At 38.9% G+C, this 22,043-nt stretch overlaps 1 protein-coding gene and 1 pseudogene across 6 annotated transcripts in view; both read right to left on the reverse strand.

The window, feature by feature from the left end:
• Nucleotides 1–22,043, reverse strand: part of GOLGA4 (golgin A4) — a 111,986-nt gene that overhangs the window by 63,854 nt on the left and 26,089 nt on the right. For 4 of the 5 annotated variants that reach the window (XM_082639860.1, XM_082639859.1, XM_082639858.1 and 1 more), the window contains 4 exons: nt 18,386–18,451; nt 8,909–9,223; nt 5,266–5,313; nt 3,930–3,986 (listed from right to left, as the gene is read on the reverse strand). In XM_082639860.1, coding sequence (XP_082495986.1) covers nt 3,930–3,986; nt 5,266–5,313; nt 8,909–9,223; nt 18,386–18,451 — 486 coding nt within the window. The remainder of the gene's footprint in view (nt 1–3,929; nt 3,987–5,265; nt 5,314–8,908; nt 9,224–18,385; nt 18,452–22,043) is intronic. The other variant, XM_082639861.1, reaches the window with a different exon arrangement.
• On the reverse strand, nt 5,755–8,183 carry LOC309814265 (ATP synthase F(0) complex subunit C2, mitochondrial-like; annotated as a pseudogene). Its single transcript has one exon. The product of its transcript is annotated as an ATP synthase F(0) complex subunit C2, mitochondrial-like (transcript).

Here is a 22,043-nt window from a genome sequence, read left to right on the forward strand (position 1 = left end):
CCGACCACAACACTATGAGACTAGATATCAATTACAGGAAAAAAACTGTAAAAATTACAAACACGTGGAGGCTAAACGATATGCTACTAGATACTGCCAAGAGATCACTGAAGAAATCAAAGAGGAAATCAAAAAATACCTAGAAACAAATGACAATGAAAACATGACAACCCAAAACCTATGGGATGAAGCAAAAGGAGTTCTAACAGGAAAGTTTACAGCAGTACAATCCTACTTCAAGAAACAAGAAAAGTCTCAAATAAACCACCTAAACTTACACCTAAAGCAATCAGAGAAAGAAGAAAAAAAACCCAAAAAACCCAAAGTTAGCAGAAGGAAAGAAATCATAAAGATCAGATCAGAAATAAATGAAAAAGAAATAAAAGAAACAATAGCAAAAATCAAGAAAACTAAAAGTTGGTTCTCTGAGAAGATAAACAAAATTGATAAACCATTAGGCAGACTCATCAAGAAAAAAAGGAGAAGACTCAAATCAACAGAATTAGAAATGAAAAAGGAGAAGTAAGAACTGGCACTGCAGAAATACAAAGGATCATGAGAGATTACTACAAGCAACTATATGCCAATAAAATGGACAACCTGGAAGAAATGGACAAATTCTTAGAAAAGCACATCCTTCTGAGACTGAAACAGAAAATATAAACAGACCAATCACAAGCACTGAAATTGAAACTGTGACTAAAAATATTCAAAGATGGGCTTCCCTGGTGGCGCAGTGGTTGAGAGTCCGCCTGCCGATGCAGGGGACATGGGTTCGTGCCCCGGTCCGGGAAGATCCCACATGCCGCGGAGCAGCTGGGCCTGTGAGCCATGGCCGCTGAGCCTGCGCGTCTGGAGCCTGTGCTCCGCAATGGGAGAGGCCACAACAGTGAGAGGCCCGCATACCGCAAAAAAAAAGAAAAAAAAAAAAAAAAAAAAAATTCAAAGAGACAAAAGCCCAGGACCAGATGGCTTCACAGGTGAATTCTATCAAACATTTAGAGAAGAGCTAATACCTATCCTTCTCAAACTCTTCCAAAATATAGCAGAGGGAGGAACACTCCAAAACTCATTCTAGGAGGCCACCATCACCCTGATACCAAAACCAGACAAAGATGCCACAAAAAAAGAAAACTACAGGCCAATATCTCTGATGAACAGAGATGCAAAAATCCTCAACAAAATACTAGCAAACAGAATCCAACAGCACAGTAAAAGGATCATACACCGTGATCAAGTGGGGTTTATCCCAGGAATGCAAGGATTCCTCAATATATGCAAATCAATGAATGTGATACACCATATTAAAAATTCAAGTATAAAAACCATATGATCATCTCAATAGATGCAGAAAAAGCTTTTGACAAAATTCAACACCCATTTATGATAAAAACTCTCCAGAAAGTAGGCATAGAGGTAACCTACCTCCACATAATAAAGGCCATATATGACAAACCCACAACCAACATCATTCTCAATGGTGAAAAACTGAAACCATTTCCTCTAAGATCAGGAACAAGACAAGGTTGCCCACTCTCACTGCTATTATTCAACATAGTTTTGGAAGTTTTAGCCACAGCAATCAGAAAAGAAAAAGAAATAAAAGGAATCCAAATCGGAAAAGAAGAAGTAAAACTGTCACTCTTTGCAGATGACATGATACTATACATAGAGAATCCTAAAGATGCTACCAGAAAACTACTAGAGCTAATCAATTAATTTGGTAGAGTAGTAGGATACAAAATTAATGCACAGAAATGTCTTGCATTCCTATACACTAATGATGAAAAATCTGAAAGAGAAATTAAGGAAACACTCCCATTTACCATTGCAACAAAAAGAATAAAATATCTAGGAATAAACCTACCTAGGGAGACAAAAGACCTGCCGAAAACTATAATAAGACACTGATGAAAGAAATTAAAGATGATACAAACAGATGGAGAGATATACCATGTTCTTGGATTGGAAGAATCAACATTGTGAAAATGACTGTACTACCCAAAGCAATCTACAGATTCAATGCAATCTCTATCAAACTACCAATGGCATTTTTCACAGAACTAGAAAAAAAATTGCACAATCTGTATGGAAACACAAAAGACCCTGAATAGCCAAAACAATCTTGAGAAAGAAAAACGGAGCTGGAGGAATCAGGCTCCCTGACTTCAGACTATACTACAAAGCTACAGTAATCAAGACAGTATGGTACTGGCACAAAAACAGAAATATAGATCAGTGAAACAGGATAGAAAGCCTAGAGATAAACCCACACACATATGGTCACCTTATCTTTGATAAAGGAGGCAGGAATGTACAGTGGAGAAAAGACAGCCTCTTCAATAAGTGGTGCTGGGAAAACTGGACAGCTACATGTAAAAGAATGAAATTAGAACACTTCCTAACACCATATACAAAAATAAACTCAAAATGGATTAAAGACCTAAACGTAAGACCAGACACTATAAAACTCTTAGAGGAACACATAGGCAGAACACTCTAACATAAATCACAGCAAAATCCTTTTTGAACCACCTCTTAGAGAAATGGAAATAAAAACAAAAATAAACAAATGGGACCTAATGAAAGTTAAAAGCTTTTGCACAGTAAAGGAAAACTTAAACAAGACGAAAAGACAACCCTCAGAATGGGTGAAAATATTTGCAAATGAAGCAACTGACAAAGATATCTCCAAAATATACAAACAGCTCATACAGCTTAATATCAAAAAACAAACAACCCAATCCAAAAATGGGCAGAAGACCGAAATAGCCATTTCTCCAAAGAAAATATACAGATTGCCAACAAACACATGAAAAGATGCTCAACATCACTAATCATCAGAGAAATCCAATCAAAATGAGGTATCACCTCACACCAGTCAGAATGGCCATCATCAAAAAATCTACAAACAATAAGTGCTGGAGAGGGTGTGGAGAAAAGGGAACCCTCTTGCACTGCTGGTGGGAATGTAAATTGGTACAGCCACTATGGAGGACAGTATGGAGGCTCCTTAAAAAGCTAAAAAGAGAACTACCATATGACCCAGCAATCCCACTACTGGGCATATACCCTTAGAAAACCATAATTCAAAAAGAATCATGTACCACAATGTTCATTGCAGCACTATTTACAATAGCCAGTACGTGGAAGCAACCTAAGTGTCCATCAACAGATGAATGGATAAGATGTGGCACATATATACAATGGAATACTACTCAGCCATAAAAAGAAACGAAATTGAGTTATTTGTAGTGAGGTGGATAGACCTAGAGTCTGTCATACAGAGTGAAGTAAGTTAGAAAGAGAAAAACAAATACCGTATGCTAACATACATATGGAATCTAAAAAGAAAATGATTCTGATGAACATAGGGGCAGGACAGGAATAAAGACACAGACGTAGAGAATGGACTTGAGGACACGAGGAGGGGGTAGTGGTAAGCTGGGACGAAGTAAGAGAGTAACATAGACATATATACACTACATGTAAATGTAAAATAGATAGCTAGTGGGAAGCAGTTGCATGGCACAGGGAGATCAGCTCGGTGCTTTGTGACCACCTAGAGGGGTGGGATAAGGAGGGTGGGAGGGAGACGCAAGAGGGAGGAGATATGGGGATATACGTATGCATATAGCTGATTCACTTTGTTATACAGCAGAAACTAACACAACAATGTAAAGCAATTATACACCCATAAGGATGTTAAAAAAACAACAACAACTAGGTCTGCCTGTAATTCCACCAACAGATGTTAGGGAAACCACACAAATAAAAACTTTAAGAATTGATCCCTGTTCTTGTAGCTTGGACTGGTTAATTTTCCCTGTAACTAATGTAGTAGATATGAAACTATCCAAATACATACAATAGTTCTGATAAATATGAGAGATTTAGTTACTCTTCTCAAAGTACTAGTCACAACTTACCTCTCTTAACTCTCCAATCCTCCGAAGTGCTTTATCCTGACTCTGACTTAATATACCCTTTAATTTAAAAGGAAAAAGAAGCTAGTTCAAACAACCACATGACATAGTAGTGAAAAGCAAGTTTAAAAGATCACAAATCATTGAATTTTATCTCCAACACCCTTTACTTTTGCAACTATGCAACCCAAACTCTCTACTGCCACCTCGTGGTATAATTATGTAATCTCGAAATAAAAATCCGTAAGACAATTCATAGAAACACAAGCAAAGTACTCACAGAATTTAGGAATAAAATGACCTTTTGAGAATGAATTTATGGAATATTAATAGTAAAATGGATTAAATGAGAACTACCCACAATTTCTATAGACCACATGTTTAAGAAAATATTAAACTAAAAACTTTATTTGTAATAATCTAATTTGCACACTTGTTATGGACAATTAGAACACTGAATCGGCAATAAGTAACTGGTGTTATCATTCTCAGTTGATTATATTCCAGACCAAAGCCAGAAAATTTAATGTCGTACTCAAAGGAGACTAATATTTATGGCAGATTCGGTGTTTTAAAATAATGTACACGGGGAATCTAATTTGACCAAATCTCACTTTACAAATAACTTCTTGGTTATATAATTAGTGTCTTTAAATGGGACAAGACGCTAACTGTTTTAAATGACTTTTATTGTAAAAAATAAGACTATCTGCATTTTATAAATAACACAGCACCATGTGAACTGGAGTGGGTATTTCCCCTTAGCTCTGACATGTGAATTATCACCTGAGATGCCTGTTGGGAAATTTCCAGTCATGAACAGGATGACATAGAGGGGTGGAGGTGAGTCACCAGAAGAGCTATAATAGCTTCTTCTCTCCACACACTTAACCAAGGGCTTTACACGCAGCAGCCTCAGGAAATAGACATGATGCTTGTTTTTGGACCCTGATATAATAAGAAACAGAGATCTCTGCAAGTGTTTAAAAAGTAGAAGGGAAAGCTTCGAAGTTGTACGTCTCTTTACTACTAAAACAAAGATGCACCCTGCACACTGGCACACCAGGAATGATGCTTGAAAGAGGCAAACATGCCTTAAATCCAAACCTCTTACACACTGCAGGGATCCAGAACTGAAAGAAGCCCATCCTTACCAGAGGTTAAATATCTGAGATTTCTTAATCATTCTCTTGATCAAAATCCCCAATGGTAAAACAGCTTAAATACTTTGGTCATATGAAGAATTATTAAAAGTGAGTGTTAGAACTATCTTATTAAAAGATCCTTTCTATTTTTAAAATTATATATGAATCAATATAACAGCCAACAAATCACTTACTTGTAGCTTTTTCTTCTCTCTCTGAAGAGTCTGATAAGCTGTAACAAGCTAAAATAAAGAAAAAATCACTAATAACATCAGTCATTCCTACATAAATGCAATTAATTATTCTAAACTCTGCTAAAACATCTCATTATGAAAGTCAGAAAATAAATCGAAGCAATCCTTTATAGACAATTCAACCTAGTTAGATGTACATGCAGTTGAAACTAAATAACATAGGAAATGTATTTCTAAAAAATAAAATGTAATGACTTTATAAAGAAAGATATTAAATCTCCATTTGATTTCACCTTACACACACACACCTCTTTAAATTTCAGTACGTAATTTATAGGTGGGGATTAGAGACAACTTGCTTAAAGGTTACTCAAACTGTGGTCACAGATCAATACCATTAGCAAAAGCATCACCTGGGAGCCTGCTAGAAACAAATTCTTGGGCCCCACCCCAAACTAACTGAATGACAAGCAGAGGGAGGGCGGAGAGACAACAATGTGTGTTTTGACTAGCTCCTCAGGTGATTTTTTGCTTTGGGCCGTAATAGATCATGTAACTGATCTCTAAAAGTTCCTCTGGTGTAGGACCTGTGACTGTGGCTCTATGAGAATCTGAGGGAAGCAACTCACAACCAACAGAGGAAAACTGCTATGTCAGGTCCTAAAGAGATATTTAACCATTTAACCTAAAAATGATATTTAAACATTCTAGCAAAACTTGATGAAATTACAGAGTAATTAACCTTTAAACCTATAAATTATATAGCATTTCTCATCGGAAGGCTAAAAGCACATGGCTCCACCGCATTATTTGGACCCACTTTAGAGGTGCTAGTGGGCTCTGAAGAGACAGGTTGCAGCTTCAGGAGAAAGCACTCCCGATTCTGGTCTTGCCATTTTCCTTGGAAGGCTGCTGTGTGCCCTTGAATGTGTCTACTGATGTCTTGAGTCAAGAGGCAGGCAGCAATGGAAGGCGAGTCCAGTGATAGGGATAAGGATGTAAAAAACCAAAATTCGGCCTTAAACCAGGATCCTCCCCTTCTTATTACTTAAGACCAGTTAGGAAACCGGTACTCAAGGTGGGGGTGAGGGGTGGGGGGAGGAGTGGGAGTGGAAGAGTAACACAACGATCAGATGGCCCTTACAGCACTACCATCCTCGGTACCTACAGTAGCAAGGAAAGGTGGAGACAAAGACGATGGGCTCTTTTCATCCCTAAAAAGCCGCACGGCTTTACCTGAGGTGGTACAGAATAGCGGAAACAACCAGAAAGACCTAGAATCAATGCAGAGTCTGTCAACTGCTACCTGTGTGACTATAAGCAAGTTACTTAATCTCTATGAGTAACTCTCTCTGAGTCTTTAATCTCTACTCTGCAAAACAGAGATAATAAATAGCTACTTCACAGAGATGGTGCAAAATTAAATGGCACCATACACATAAAATGCATAGTGTCTTGTACATTTAAATACTAACTGTATGGCTGCCCAAGCTTCAAACTTAAAAGCCATGGGTTAGTGAAAATAACATAAACCTAAACAAACAAATTCAGGACCATTATTAACTTTGACAGAAATAAAAAATAAAATTTTTTTTTTTTAATTTAAAGAAAAAAGTTGCCTGATTCCACATGTGCCTTATGAGATACATGACCTTAATGCCCTGTGTACGTCTCTGGGTTCCAGCTAGCCAACAGAATTTAACCTAATAATTCCTTCCTATTTTGTCAGCACTTTGTACTTTTTTTTTTCTCTTATTAATACAGTATTCATTTGTCTTCCCTCTGTCAAACACTGAGGCAATCACTCTCCCCAGGCTGCCTGGGGAGGTACAGGAAAAGGAACATACAGGGCAGACGAGACACAAGAGAAAGAACTATGGGAGGTGGAGACGGCTCCTTCACATGGCGAAGAGGATGAGAAAGGCCAACATCAGGCAAAAGAGCCCCATGGCTTCCGAGAGTGCAGAAGCCCAGAATGGCGCAGAAGAAGAGCTGTTGCTTCAGAGAAGGGTTCCTGGCATATCCAATGATGAGGCTACCAAACACAGTCCCAATTCCAGCCCCAGAGCCAGCCACCCCTACTGTGGCAGCCCCAGCTCCAATGAACTTGGTTTCCGTGTCAATGTTCCTTGAAATGGCACTGGTTTGGAAGGTGTGGCTAGGAATAAGTGAGGTGGTCAGGGGACTCGCAGCTGCCAAGCTGCTGTGGCTCTCATCTGTCAGTGTCTCCTGTTGTTTCAGCATCACGGTAGACAGTGATCAGCTCAGTAGTGGAGAGGTTCTCTTGATCAAGGAGGAGGTGGAGACGAACTTGGCACAAGCGTACGTTTTCAGATGAGAGGCCACGGCAGGAGAGCTGGTCCCAGTGCAGAGAAGACAAAGAGGGGAGCACTTTGTACTTTTAGAAAGATATTTTATATATTTCATCTAGGAGTGTTTTTGGTTGTTTTTGGCTGCAGGGTAAAACTACCCATATTACAGCCAAATTGGAAATAGACGTAATAGCTAACTTTATACTCTAACCTTGAACTTTATTATTCATTAATTAAAATTAACTACAATGCTGATTTATCAGCATTAAGACAATAAAATATTATGGTTTTTTTAAAATTTTTATTTATTTTTTATTTATTTCTGGCTGTTGGGTCTTCGTTGCTGTGCTCGGGCTTTCTCTAGTTGCAGCGAGTGGGGGTTACTCTTCGTTGCAGTGCGCGGGCTTCTCATTGTGGTGGCTTCTCTTGTTGTGGAGCACGGGCTCTAGGCGCGCAGGCTTCAGTAGTTGTAGCACGCGAGCTCAGTAGCTGTGGCTCGCAGGCTCTAGAGCACAGGCTCAGTAGCTGTGGCGCACGGGCCCAGCTGCTCCGCAGCACGTGGGATCCTCCCGGACCAGGGCTCGAACAAGCATCCCCTGCACTGGCAGGCGGATTGTGAACCACTGCGCCACCAGAGAAGCCCATGGGTTTTTGTTTGTTTGTTTGTTTGTTTTTTTAAAAAAGGAAGCCACAGGCAACTTTGTCCAGAAAGGCTTTCAGGAGGAAGAACGTTTTAACTGCACAGGACAGCGAAGGCAACTAATACAATCAGCCCAAAGGGAAGGCGCCATGTTCCTAAAGGAATGAAAGGAGCGAAGGAGCAGCACCACTTCCTTCCTCTCTTAGACCAAACATTGTGAAGGGGTCCAGCAGTTAAAAGATTCACTTGAGGCAAATTGTAAATGTAGGTCCAATGAGAATGCACCAAATGTGCACATATTTGGGGTCAGAAATAATGGAATCTGGTTGGCAGAAGAGGTCATTTTGGAGCCACGACACTTAGAAGATGAACAAGGGAAGGGATGTGAGGAGGAAAGACAATGAACTCTGAGCTGGGTGTCCAAGCAAGCCTGGAGAGAGGGGCAGAATGTGAGAATCAAAAGGCTAAGGGCAACAATCTGCTCCAAAATTTTACTAAGAGTATTGTCAAAGGGCCTCAGTACCACTGAAGGTCTTTAATTAGATATTGCCACAAACTATCCCCCATCAGTATCCAGCGCAGCCAGGGAATTGACAGTTCAGTCAACGACAGGCATAAAGGCCAGAGAGTAATATGAATTAGAGAATACGGGGAGGAACTTTTCATACCAACAAAAAAGTCATGCTCTTACCTCAGAACATTTTCCTTTGTAGCCATTCAACCTCCGTTCCATTCTTCGCAACCACTGGATCAAATGTTCTTTGCTGAGACTGTCTAAATTCCCTAGTGAATCTTCGGTCTCACTCTCCATATCAGAGGGTGGATCAAAGGTGGCAGCAGAAGAGTCCAGGTCAAGTCGATTCAGGGACTCTCTAGAAGACGTTCGTACCAAAGACTCTTTAGAGGAAGATCGGAATAGAGATTCCCTCACTGGACTCCGAAACAAAGACTCAACGGAAGGCACCCGGAGTTGGAGCTTCTGTGCAAGAGACTGCATGTCACCTGACTGCAACCAAGGCGCATCAGAACATGTGGGTTAAAATACATATTTAGACTTCTATAATTCCCTAATCACCAGCAATAATCTATAGAAAGCTAACACATTTAATTTATATTCCTGACATTTTACACAATACACTGTTTTCTGAAAAACAAGAGACACCTGTTTATTTGTGAAAAGGCGCTGGACCTAGAGTCAGAGGACTGGGGTGTAGGTCCCAGGTCTGTCACCGAGCAGTGGAATGACCTTCACTAAGTCACTTCCCTTCAGCTTGCACATCTGTAAAAAGAAGGAAGCCATACTTTCCCAGCCAACCTCACAGGTGTGCTGTGAGATCTGTCTACTAAACTGTAAGACCCTTGGAGGCAGTGGTCCTCTATACCACCAGTATACACCCAGTGCCTAAAATGTGGGTATGTACTGCGAAGTGTGAAGTGTTTGGCTGCATCTGGAGTCTGCATGAAGGCCTGCGCAGATTCCTCATCACTCTTCTCGGGCAGAGGGTAATGTTTAGTGAACCCATTTTGCTCAATAACAGAATGCCAGGCAGAGCTGACTAGGGATATCCAACTCTGCTCTACTTACCACTGTCTACCGGCAATAAAAATAAGCATTAAAAAATCATGGAGGACCATTAAAAAGTCTGAGCTAGAGTCCCTCTACACGGATCAGTAAGTCTGATGTTAGAAACAGTGATAAGCAAGAGCTGTTCTCTCAATTAGAATATTAATATTAATAATGATGCATTATTTTGAACAATAGCAATGGACAATACTTCAATAACCTGCGTTATTGTAAGTTGCATTGTTTTGTTCACGTGACAGCAGTCAGTACTGCAGGTGTTTCCTAGAAACTCATTCTCATTAGTGCAACAGGGTCACTGCAAGATCTCCAAGATGCCAGGAATGAAATGCTCAGGGGAGACTGAGGTCATATAGAGGCAAAGATTACGGGAAAACAAAAAGATTCTCTTTAATATACAAGAAAAAACAAAAATTCAGACCAGGAATACTTTACTCATAGATTTTAGAGATTTAATAATAGTATTTGGCAAGGTGGGAGTAAGAGGGCCCCACCCCCTGCATATGCACAGATATATCACAGGACGTTCCTAACAGTAAAAAGTGGTAACAACCCAAATGTTCACCACTAGAGGATACATTATATAAACCACAATGTATGTAACCAGGTTCAAGACACACTATTAATGGGAAAACTCAGGTTATAAAATTACACATACACTGTGAACTCATTTTGATTTAACGTAGTTACATATACTTTTGAATTTGTATGCATGTTTACACAAACACCCTTAGAATCAGGTTGTTAAAGGACAAACACCAAAAGTTAACAGTGAGTGGGTCTGGGTGGTAAGATTTTAGGTGATTTTTATTTTCATTTTTCTATTTTCCTGTACTTTCCAATTATTTTTTTTTTCATAATGTGCAAGTTTTACCTTTATACTGGGGTGGGGTAGAGAAAGTCTTAAGGGAGAGGAGGGACCCTCATGCTCAAAAACTTGAAGAACCACTTTACCGCTATTCCATTACCATCCACTTCTGACCCATGCAAAAAGTGCTTTTCAGCTCTTACAGACAATCTCCTTGCAAATTGCCTTAGGACAAACAAGTGAGGTAAGTTTGAATAACACTAGAAACAGTTGTTATTTTAGGGTGAGCCAGGAGGTAATGAACAATTTCAAAGACATGTATTTGCAGAAGCTCATAAACTGAGTAACTGTCACATCTACTCTGCTTGGGAGTTGTTGTTTTTTTTGCGGTATGCGGGCCTCTCACTCTTGTGGCCTCTCCCGTTGCGGAGCACAGGCTCTGGACGCGCAGGCCCAGCGGCCATGGCTCATGGGCCCAGCCGCTCCGCGGCATGTGGGATCTTCCCGGACCGGGGCACGAACCCGTGTCCCCTGCATCGACAGGTGGACTCTCAACCACTGCGCCACCAGGGAAGCCCTGCTTGGGAGTCTGAGCGTTGTGATTCAGCCTGTGGGCTGCTGAGTAAGGCTGCCTAAGTTTAAATCCCAGCTCCACCACGATGTTCATGACACCGACCAAGTTACTTAACCTCGCTAGTCTTGTTTCCCCCTCTCTAAAATGGGGGTGATAAAAATAATAATGATGGTAATAATAATACCACCCACCTCATATGGATGCCACAAGGACTGAATGAGTTAATATGTACATGCAAATTGCTTACAATGCAGCAAATACTCAATAAACATTAACAATTATCATTATTATTATGGGGCTTCCCTGGTGGCGCAGTGGTTGAGAGTCCGCCTGCCGATGCAGGGGACACGGGTTCGTGCCCTGGTCCGGGAAGATCCCACATGCCGCGGAGCGGCTGGGCCCGTGAGCCATGGCCACTGAGCCTGCGCGTCCAGAGCCTGCGCTCTGCAGCGGGAGAGGCCACAACAGTGAGAGGCCCGCGTACCGCAAAAAAAAAAAAACAATTATCATTATTATTAAAGCAAGAAGACTAAAACAAAACAAAAGACAAACTTACAAATAAGAATGTTATACGCAAGCTTATGTGGCAGACTCTTCTGGTTATAAGATGCAGTAGCTAAGAGCACAGGCTCTGCAGCCAGGCTTCTTGGGCTCAAGTCTCCGGCAATATGACCTTGGGCAAGTTACACAACCCCTCTGTGCCTCTGTTTCTTCATAAGTTAATTGGGGAAAACAACAGCACTCATCTCGTAAGGCACTTGTGAGGAGTACTACATTAATACATGTGAAGCACTTAGCATCATGACTGGCTTGAGCTAAACAATAAATACTATCTATCACCTGATATCCAATCCTCCCTTCTTCCTTTCCACCAGATGCCAGTTTCGTGCAGGGTGACAATACAGCCAGGTTAAAACATTCACCTTCTCAAATACAAATAAAAACCATAATGATATACTACTACATATCCACCAGGATAGCTAAAATTAAAACTATGGAAAATTCCAAGTATTGGTGAGGATGTGGAACACTCCATTTCAGAAAACTACCAGTATTTACTAAAAGTAAACACACACATACTCTCCAGAACAGCAATTTCACTACTAAGTATATACACAATAGAAATGTATAGGGCTTCCCTGGTGGCGCAGTAGTTGAGAGTCTGCCTGCCGATGCGGGGGACATGGGTTCGTGCCCTGGTCCGGGAAGATCCCACACGCCGCAGAGCGGCTGGGCCCGTAAGCCATGGCCGCTGGGCCTGCGTGTCTGGAGCCTGTGCTCCGCAGCAGGAGAGGCCACGACAGCGAGAGGCAAAAAAAAAAAAAAAAGTACAGCAAAAAAAAAAAAAAAAGAAATGTATAAATATGTTCAACAAAAGATATACGCTAGAAAGTTTATAGCAGCACTGTTTCAAATAGCGCCAAACCTGAAACCACTGCTGATGCCTATCAATAACAGATGGGATAAGTCAACTGTCATCTGCTCACTAACAGAATACTAGACAGTGATGAGAATTAAAGATTTACAGCCACAAGCAAGAATACAGATGAATCTCACTAACACTAACAGAGTTATTAAGGAAAAGAAGCCAGACACAAAAGAATAACCACTATTGATTTCATTTACATAAAGTCAGAAACAGGCAAAATTAATCTATAGAGTCAGAAGTCAGGATAGTGGTTACCCCTGGTAGGGGGAGGTGAGAGCAGAAGGGAGCACAAGGGCTTCTGGGGTGCTGGTAATTTCTGTTTCTTGATTTTGGGTGCTGGTTACAAAGTTGTGTTTGGTTTGTGAAAATTCAGTAAATTGTATAAGGAATACATGATACTTTTCTGTATACATTATTACATTGTGATATATTATTACATTTCAATTAAAGGATTTTTTTAAATTAGCTTTTCCCAGACTCTGTTTCAGCCTGGAGTGGGCCCTGTGCCTAAGTTCAGCCAATAATGTACACTATAAGTGGGAATCTAAAGGATGGAACCTTCGGGAGTTCCCTGGCGGTCCAGGGGTTAGGACTCCGTGCTTTTCAGTGCTGGGGCCCGGGTTCAATCCCTGGTCGGGGAACTAAGATCCCATGAGCTGCGTGGTGTGGCCAAAAAAAAAAAAAATGGATGGAACCTTCTAAGAGAGATATTATTTTCCTGATAAAAAGGAATATGCCTTTTGTCTTGTCAACAATGGAGATGCAATTCCTGGAGGCCAAACTTGTAACTGTGAGGGTGAAAGGCAGTGGGGAGGATGAAAAGGTAAAGGGGCGGGGGACAAGAAGCCAAACGGAGAAGGGTCTTTAATGACTGTCTGTCTTTAGCCCTTCTGCTATATGAAAAACTAAACTCCCATTGGCTCCAACTATTGTCAGGTTTCTGGTACCAAAGACACTCACTGACTTATAACTTATTTTTTAAAAAGCCGATGGGGGTTAGAGAAGGAGAAATGTATAAATGAAAATAAATGAACACAAAGTTACTTTTAGCTCCTTTCTGTCTCCCCAACTTTACCTTGTTTGCATTCCTCCTTTTTATTTCCCCGACAGTGCTGCTGTTCAGACTTTTAGCCTCTACCAGCTGGATATCTGTAGCAGCCTTCTGTTCTCTTGCCTCAAATCTCTTACCTACCAATCTGCCCCTGCCATATGGTCACCAGGATTGTCTTTTTAAAACATAATTCAGATCATTTCATTCCAATTCCTAAACTGAACTCCCATGAAATATAAAGTTCAAAATCCTTAGCTTATACTCAAGGTTCTCACTTCCCAAGACCCATTTCTCTGTAAAACCACTCCTTCATGCAACAAAAACTTGAGTTCCAACAGGTAACTTCCTGTTCCCTGAACAAATGCATCCTTGTGTGCCTCTGTACTATCACCCAAACTTTCCCTGCGCGTGGAAACTCAGACATCCTTCAAAAGTGAGCTCAAGTTTCTGCTCTTCCAGGAAACCTCAGATCTCACCCATCAGAAACAACCCTTCTTAATGGCCTAAGCACTTTACCAAGACCACTACTGGAGCACATACTGCATTCTGACTCACCATTAGTTACTTACTTGCTGATATAACAACTAACTGAATTGTTTATGCCTTAGAACAACTACAGAGACAATACAGCACAGTGGTTAAGACTCAGCCTCTGACCAAAACTCCATGATTTGAATCCCAGCTTTACCATTTACTAGATTTAGGACCTCTTTGTTTCAATTGCCTCATCTATAAATCAACACTACTCTAGTAGGTTGCTATGAGGATTAAATGGGTACAAGCATTTAAAATAGTGCCTCATATGCAGGAAGCACTCAATACATTTTCTTATCATTATATCTGCCACACACACCCTCACCCCAGACTTTATGCTCTTTTAGAACAGAATTCATATTCTCTATCTCTGTAGTCTTGCCTCAGTGCTTTCCACAAAGTAGGTAGTTATTACACATTTGTTCAGCTGAACCTTAACTGGCAATATGATAATGATGATCTAATGGGAGATCTTTAAATACTCAATGCTTGATCAAAATGACATGTATCACTTTATATATATAGCATATCTTATTCTAGACATCATCAAAAAGCATTAATACATAATCAGTAACACTCAAGAAGAAAAAAATGAAAACATACATCCATAAGATTTCTATAATAACATTCATGATAGTTTTATTGGTAATAGCAGAAAACTGGAAACAGCCCAGGTGTCCATCGATAGGTAAATAACTGCAGAATATTCATTCAAACGAATCCTACACAGCAATAGAAAGGAACAAACTACTGATAACCACAACATGGATGAAATTTCAAAAACATAGTGCTGAGTGAAAGAAGTCTTCCACAAAAGAACACATACTTATAAGGTCACTTATATAAAGTTCTAAAATAAGCAAAACTAATGTGTTGTATGGTGGAAAAAAATTACAACACGTTGTCTCTGAGAGGGAGGACCATAAGGGAATTTTCTGGTGTGTTGATAATCTTCTATAACCTGTGCCTGGGTTTGGCACATTTGTCAAATGTATGTGTCGATGTACAAATCAGTCAATGTACATTTGAGGTTTGTATATTTCATTTTATATAAAATTCACTTCAAAATAGAAATTACAAACACTGAACTCTAGATAATGATATACATACTAAAACGTTAGTACTGTGGCCTGCGACTTACTCTGAAAGCCATCAGAAAAATAAAATGGATTGAGGGATGAATAGAGGAATGAATATATGGACAGATTTGTGATTAAAAAAAAAAGTACAGGACTTCCCTGGTGGTCCCTGGTGGTTAAGACTCTGCGCTTCCACTGCGGGGGGCATGGGTTCAATCCCACGTGCCGTGCAGTGCAGCCAAAAAAAAAAAAGAAAAAAGAAAAGAAAAGTAAAATATCAATGATAGAATCTAGGTGGTAGGTATACACATGTTCACTTTATAAAGTTCTTTCAACTTTTCTGTATGATTGAAATTTTTCATAACTGTTGAAAATAAAATTAAAAGCAGTATTCAAAAAATGGCAGCAGAAATTTCAAATTTTAATTATATTACTATAATTTCTCTTTTTTAAAAAAATCATAGGGAGTTCCCTGGTGGTCCAGTGGTAAAGAATCCGCCTCCCAATGCAGGAGATGCAGGTTCGATCCCTGGTCAGGGAAGTAAAATCCCACATGCCGCAGGGCAACTAAGCTCGCGTGCCACAACTACTGAGCTCGTGTGCCTCAAGGAGACAGCCCATGTGCTGCAAACTACAGAGCCCACGAGCTCTGGAGCCCATGTGCCACAACTAGAGAGAGAAAAAACCCACACGCCCCAACAAGAGAGAAGTCTGCGTGCCACAACTAAGACCCGAAGCAGCCAAAAATTAAAATAAATAAATACATTTAAAAAAATTGACAGAGGTTGACTTGCTTTAAAAAAAAATCATAAATGATTTTCAAAACCAGACTTTTTCCTATAGTTAAAAAAAATAATAGCATATGAGAATGGTCATTTAAATCCCTATGATTTGCTCTATTCAATTTAACAAAATTCTGTTGTTACTTTTTATTGTTTTTACCGAAGTATAGTTGACTTACAATGTTATGTTCATTTCAGGCATAAAACATAGTAATTCGATATTTTTATAGATTACAAACCAAAGTTATTACAATATTACTGACTATATTCCCTGTGCTGTACATTACATCCCTGTAACATTTATTTTATAGCTGGAAGTTTGTACCTCTCAATCCCCTTCACCTATATCGCCATCCTCCCCACCCTCCTCAGCTCCGGCAACCACTAGTTTATTCTCATTTTGTTTTAACAGCATATAAACTTAAATGAGGCAATACATAGCAAAAAATTATAGTGGGGTAGACTGATGTTTTTGTCTATCTATGATAATCCCACTATCAATAACTAGCCACTGGTCTTTGGGCAAATAATTTAAAGTTTCATGCCTGATAGCTCATCTATACAGTAAGAGGGTAATACTAGATCCTAGATTCATCCTAAACTGCTAAAACACTAAAATTATGATCCAATAAAACTATTTCACAGCTTCTCAGATAAGGATGAATGCTCACATACCTGTTTTGCAAAATATATTTTCCTCTATTACATGGTGGCATACACTAATTATTTTCAAATATCTGAGTTTTATGTCTGTTTGAGGTAAAATGTCAACTACCTGCATTCCTTTGGAAATGAATGAAGAATCATTTTGATTAGCTGAATTTTATGTACTGCATTAAACAATTTAAGAGTTAACTATTTAACAGAAAAATTTCTGAGATAGGTATACTGCACTTTTCTGCCTTCTTAAATAAGGACAGTGAGTAACCCTTTTTAATAACATCCCCACCACAATCATTACATTGTGTGCCAAAATCTATTGGTTTACAGAGGATGCTCTACCCAGTAGTAAGGGGGTCACGGGCAGCTACACTTTATAAACTCTTGGGCTTGCTTTTCACCATCTCTTCTACCTTGGTGTCAACTCTGATTCCCTGCTGCCCAACCACAGTAAGCATTCTACCCACTTTGGGGATACCCACTGTTCCTAATTTGCTAACAATAACCAACAACCAACTTGTCAGAAATTTGTATAAAAGTAAACAGTCTCTGAGTGAAGGTGTCTCCTTGTTATGAGAATTAAATGAGATCATATACATAAAATGCTTAACAATGCCTGACACACAGTAAACTCAATAAACACAATTAACTTCTTAAATATCACCCATGTTCATTCTTCACCTTAATTAAACTTAAATCTCTCCTGAATTTGATCATAAAGCTGGTTATCTAATTAATTCTAATTAATATTCCTTCAAGATCACTGGATCTGTCCAGTACCATTTAAATTGGTGCCTCCCAATATTTTACCCCTACCTCAAGGCACTAATAGAAAATGATTTATTTGTAGAGGACTTAGGGGATGCTGCTCAAGGCCCAGGGACATGGACTATGCCCAGAACCTGACCCGCCTCCCTGAAAAGAATGAGACTCTCAGCTCACAGGTAACCTGTTCATGGAGTTTGGAAAGCTAGACAATACTTTAGAATGTTTAACCTACATGATTTAGTTCAGAAATTGCCTATGTTCCTGCTCCAGGTTCACAGAATCAGAAATGTTATTGCTCTACACAGAGACTGTTGAGAACAGCCAGGTTAATGATAATAATAATCACTAAAGCCAAAGAAAATAAATGTTCATCTCAGACACTGCTATCATTAAGGTTTTTTTTAATGAATTTCTTTCTTTCTTTTTTGGAAGGAGTCAACAGAATGTTACATGAGCCCCACTCTCCAAATAACTTTTTTAAATCAAAGATAAACTAAATTCTCTAGTAGTGAGATATTCTGCATTAGAACAAACTCTAAAAGAAATCCCATTTTCTTCACATCTCCCTTCCAGAATATGTAACTCAACATGTCTTTCAATATGACTTACTCCATAATCTTTTACTATAAAATCAGTCTTTTTTTCCGAAGTTTTCTCTTCAGTGCCATTAGTTTTTCAAATGAGTAATAATGGAATCTTACATGACTGATATATATATATACATGTATTGCTTTCATTTTAAACTTTTTCTAAGAAACCATCAACAAACCTGGATTTACCATAGACATTGTATCAATGGTCAGACATCACTGTTTTAATGTAAAGTCAAATGCTAATAATACTGATTGACTGACATCCTAAAATGACTTGCTCTTTCTTTTAAATAACATTAATAACGGACCTGAGGAGTTGTGGGTTCACTTCCATTAACACTGTCAGGAGATTTCATGGCTTGGATAGATGCAGTCTAAGAAAAAGAAAGAAACATTGTAAAGAAAGGATCAGAAAACTAAAATTTTAAAACTGTTAAGAACAAAGAAAGGCCAAGTACCAAAACCTATTAGATACATTTATCTGTTAAACAAAATTAGTAATTGTTCACTTATTAGAATTTTTCATGCAAGGCAAAACTAGTATGGTAAGTATTTTAGAAAATTCATTTTGCTATAATATCTGTAACTAAATAGCAAAGATTAGTATGCAGCCAAATTTATTTCAAGCTAATCACATTAGTATCTCCCCATTACTATCTCCCCAGCTTTTTCCCTCAATATGAAGTTAACATCAGGGATTCAATTAGCAAAACTCATTCAAGTAGAAAACTATCCAGAAAAAGTAACGTCAATTGTTCCTTACAGTAAAATAATATTTAAAGTTATTTGGGCTAAGCTCTGAAAAATATCTTGGTAACAAGAAATGGAAATGCCTCATTCATTTGAAGCCAGCAGTCTAAATGAAACTGTTATGACAATTTTCAGAAAACTTATAATTAAAAATAATTTCTTCCACATATGAAAGCTTTTTGTTTTCTTTTGTTGGTATGACAAATGCTCCAAGTTACACAACATTCTACTGACTATATCATCCCGGCGTGAGTTCCATAATGGATGATATTCTTCGAGATTCAAAATTCTACATTGCATTCATAATACACTAAGTGTCTAACTAAAATTAAAGCTATAGAAGCAGCTCATGATAAAATAACTTCCATGTTTTAAACAAAAGCATTCAACCAAATACTAGCCACTATGTTTCAGTAACTTCAAAGTACATTTCCCCTACAACTCTAGGGCTAACCAAGAAAGGGTCAAATATATGACTCTTCTTATTCTTAAATACAAGTGGAGAAGGCACTCAGCTTTGCAAAAGTGTTCTCAAATTTTTGAACTCTCATTAGGTATTTGATACTAAGAAATAATTTTAGGTGTGATAAATGTATTGTGGTTATATATTTTTAGTCTTTATCTTTTAGAAATATATACCAAAATATTTAGATAAGATATCTGAAATTTGCTTCAAATAATCCCACAGGAATGGGCAGAGGGTATCTGCACGTGTGGGGAGGGTGGCAGTGGTGTGGTTAGGGAGGTATGGGGGGATGGTAATAAGATGGCCATGACTTATTAATTGTTGACACTGGATAATGGATACTGGGGAAGCGGGAAGAAATCTTATGTGACTCATTACTATTTTCACTCTTGCAATACATTTGAATTTCTTCCTCATAAAAGTTTAAATACCTTCTTCCTCTGACATAAAAAGTTAACAAATTTTATCAGTCCGAGACACTTCCTTAAAGTTACATAGGGGAGAACGGTTGGGGGAACATAGGAATTAACTTTTATCTTCCTGCTCTCTGTCATTTCAAAGAATTAGAAGTCATATACATGGCATATTATTTGTGTAGCATCATAATTAATGTTTTCCAGCCCTAAAAATATCCTACACTACACACTATAAAATAAAAAACATACTTCAGAGAAATCAGCAAGTCTCTCTGCCACGCAGTATACCGAAAAGGAAGTTACTGTTAAATTATGGAGAAAGCAAATGAAAGGGCTCCATAAAATGTTTCGGTTAGGAAGAAGAGTGGCAAGAGAGTCCATATTCTATTTTAAGTAAATTACTTGACACATGATTGTGGTCCATACAAAAAAAGCTATTCTACAATTGTCTGAAATATCACCCTACCAAACAAACAGCATAACATTTAAAAACTTTTCATCTCTGCATCTATATTTCAATTTACTTGTTATACTATATATCTAAATAAATGCAAGACAGCTAAGGAAAGTATTGGCCTCTGTTACCATGTAAATCTATGTTAGGAATCTCTAGAAGCAAAATTAGAGATTTTATCACTACCTGTAATGCCTTCTCCATTTCTGCCCAGCAAATTCTTATTTGTCTTTCAACTTTCAAATGCCCCTTATTTTGTGAAGCTGCATATGGCTGGCCTGAGGGGCTAACACATTTCCTATGCCTGTATTTTCTTCTATGAAGACTTAATTCCTTTGCATTGTTAAGTGTATTCTGACATCTTTGTCTCCATACTAAACTATAAACGCTCGGAGGGCAGGAACCCTACATTTTGCCTGACTGTAGTAGAGGCTCAGTAATTGCTTGTTAAATCTTTATACAGTTACTTCCTTCAGGGTAAGGAGACTTCTTAAGGCCTCCCCCAAGAAAGAAGCCTAAAGAACTAGCTCAACACATGTCACTACTCAGTCACCAACACTTTCTCCTGGAGGCAATTCTTAGATAACAGGAAAACATTTCTAAAGTGCATTTAACTTAAAAGCACACACAGGTTCCCTGCCAGATTTGTCTTCAATTATGGTGTTTTGTGTATGTGTGTTTTGTTTTTTTGTTTGTTTGTTTTCAATTTTCAGCCACATTGCGTGGCTCACATGATCTTAGTTCCCCGACCAGGGACCGAACCCCGTCCCCACAGCAGTGAAAGCGCTGAGTCCTAACCACTGGACCGCCAGGGAATTCCCTTCAATTACGTTTTGTTCAGTCTTTCAACAACTACTTTTGACTACCGAGCACTAAGGATACAGCAACTTTTAGAATTTGGGGTAAAGAGATGCATTTTTCAAAATACTGAATTAAGGAAAAGTCAGCAGTTGGTGAAATAAAATAATGAATTAGACGCTCACTAAATTTTTATTCTACTATAGGTTATGCTATGGCTTTATGTGAGGAGAAATAAGTTTTTATCTGAACAAAACAAAATGTAAATAAGATTAATGTAGACTTTCAGCCTACTTAAATTATTCTAAATAGTTCTAAAGCCTCCATTCTAAAATTATTAGCATTTTTCACAGTAGGATAGGCACTCAATACAAATCATTTTATGCTCTAACGGAAGTGGGCCTGAGAGAAGCTCTTTTTTGTTGTGGTTTTTTAAGGCTCTATTACTACTACATGAAGTGTAATATCCTTTTATGTTTTTAAAATAAGTTGGTAAGTTATCTCTAACTGGGACTCCTGTCTCCCTCTCAAACCAGTACTGAAAACAGTGAGGTGTTACTTGTAGCCAGAACCAAGGAGAGACCACTATACCTGAGAGCCAAGCTAAGGCATTATGAGAACTCTGGGCTGCTTCCTTTTCTAAAACCAAGTTTAGAATGTAATATAAGATTGATACTGGCCATATGCAGACCAAGTCTTTACTGGCTGCATGGATAAATACAGAAGTGTTCTAACTTCATTACTAGCCACTTAATAAATTAAACCAATTCTCGCTGTTTAAAAAAACCTCAGGGGCCTCCCTGGTGGCGCAGTGGTTGAGAGTCCGCCTGCCGATGCAGGGGATACGGGTTCGTGCCCCGGTCTGGGAGGATCCCATATGCCGCGGAGCGGCTGGGCCCGTGAGCCATGGCCGCTGGGCCTGCGCATCCGGAGCCTGTGCTCCGCAACGGGAGAGGCCACAACAGTGAGAGGCCCGCATACCGCAAAAAGAAAAAAAAAAAAAAAAAAAAAAAAAAAAACCTCAATCCCAGTTCAGTCGGTGTCCATTCTAACAAGAAGAGCATCCTTACTAGGCAATCAAA

The sequence above is a fragment of the Mesoplodon mirus genome (genome assembly GCF_964341445.2).
Source record: "Mesoplodon mirus genome assembly, chromosome: 12".
Taxonomy (NCBI): Eukaryota; Metazoa; Chordata; class Mammalia; order Artiodactyla; family Ziphiidae; genus Mesoplodon; species Mesoplodon mirus.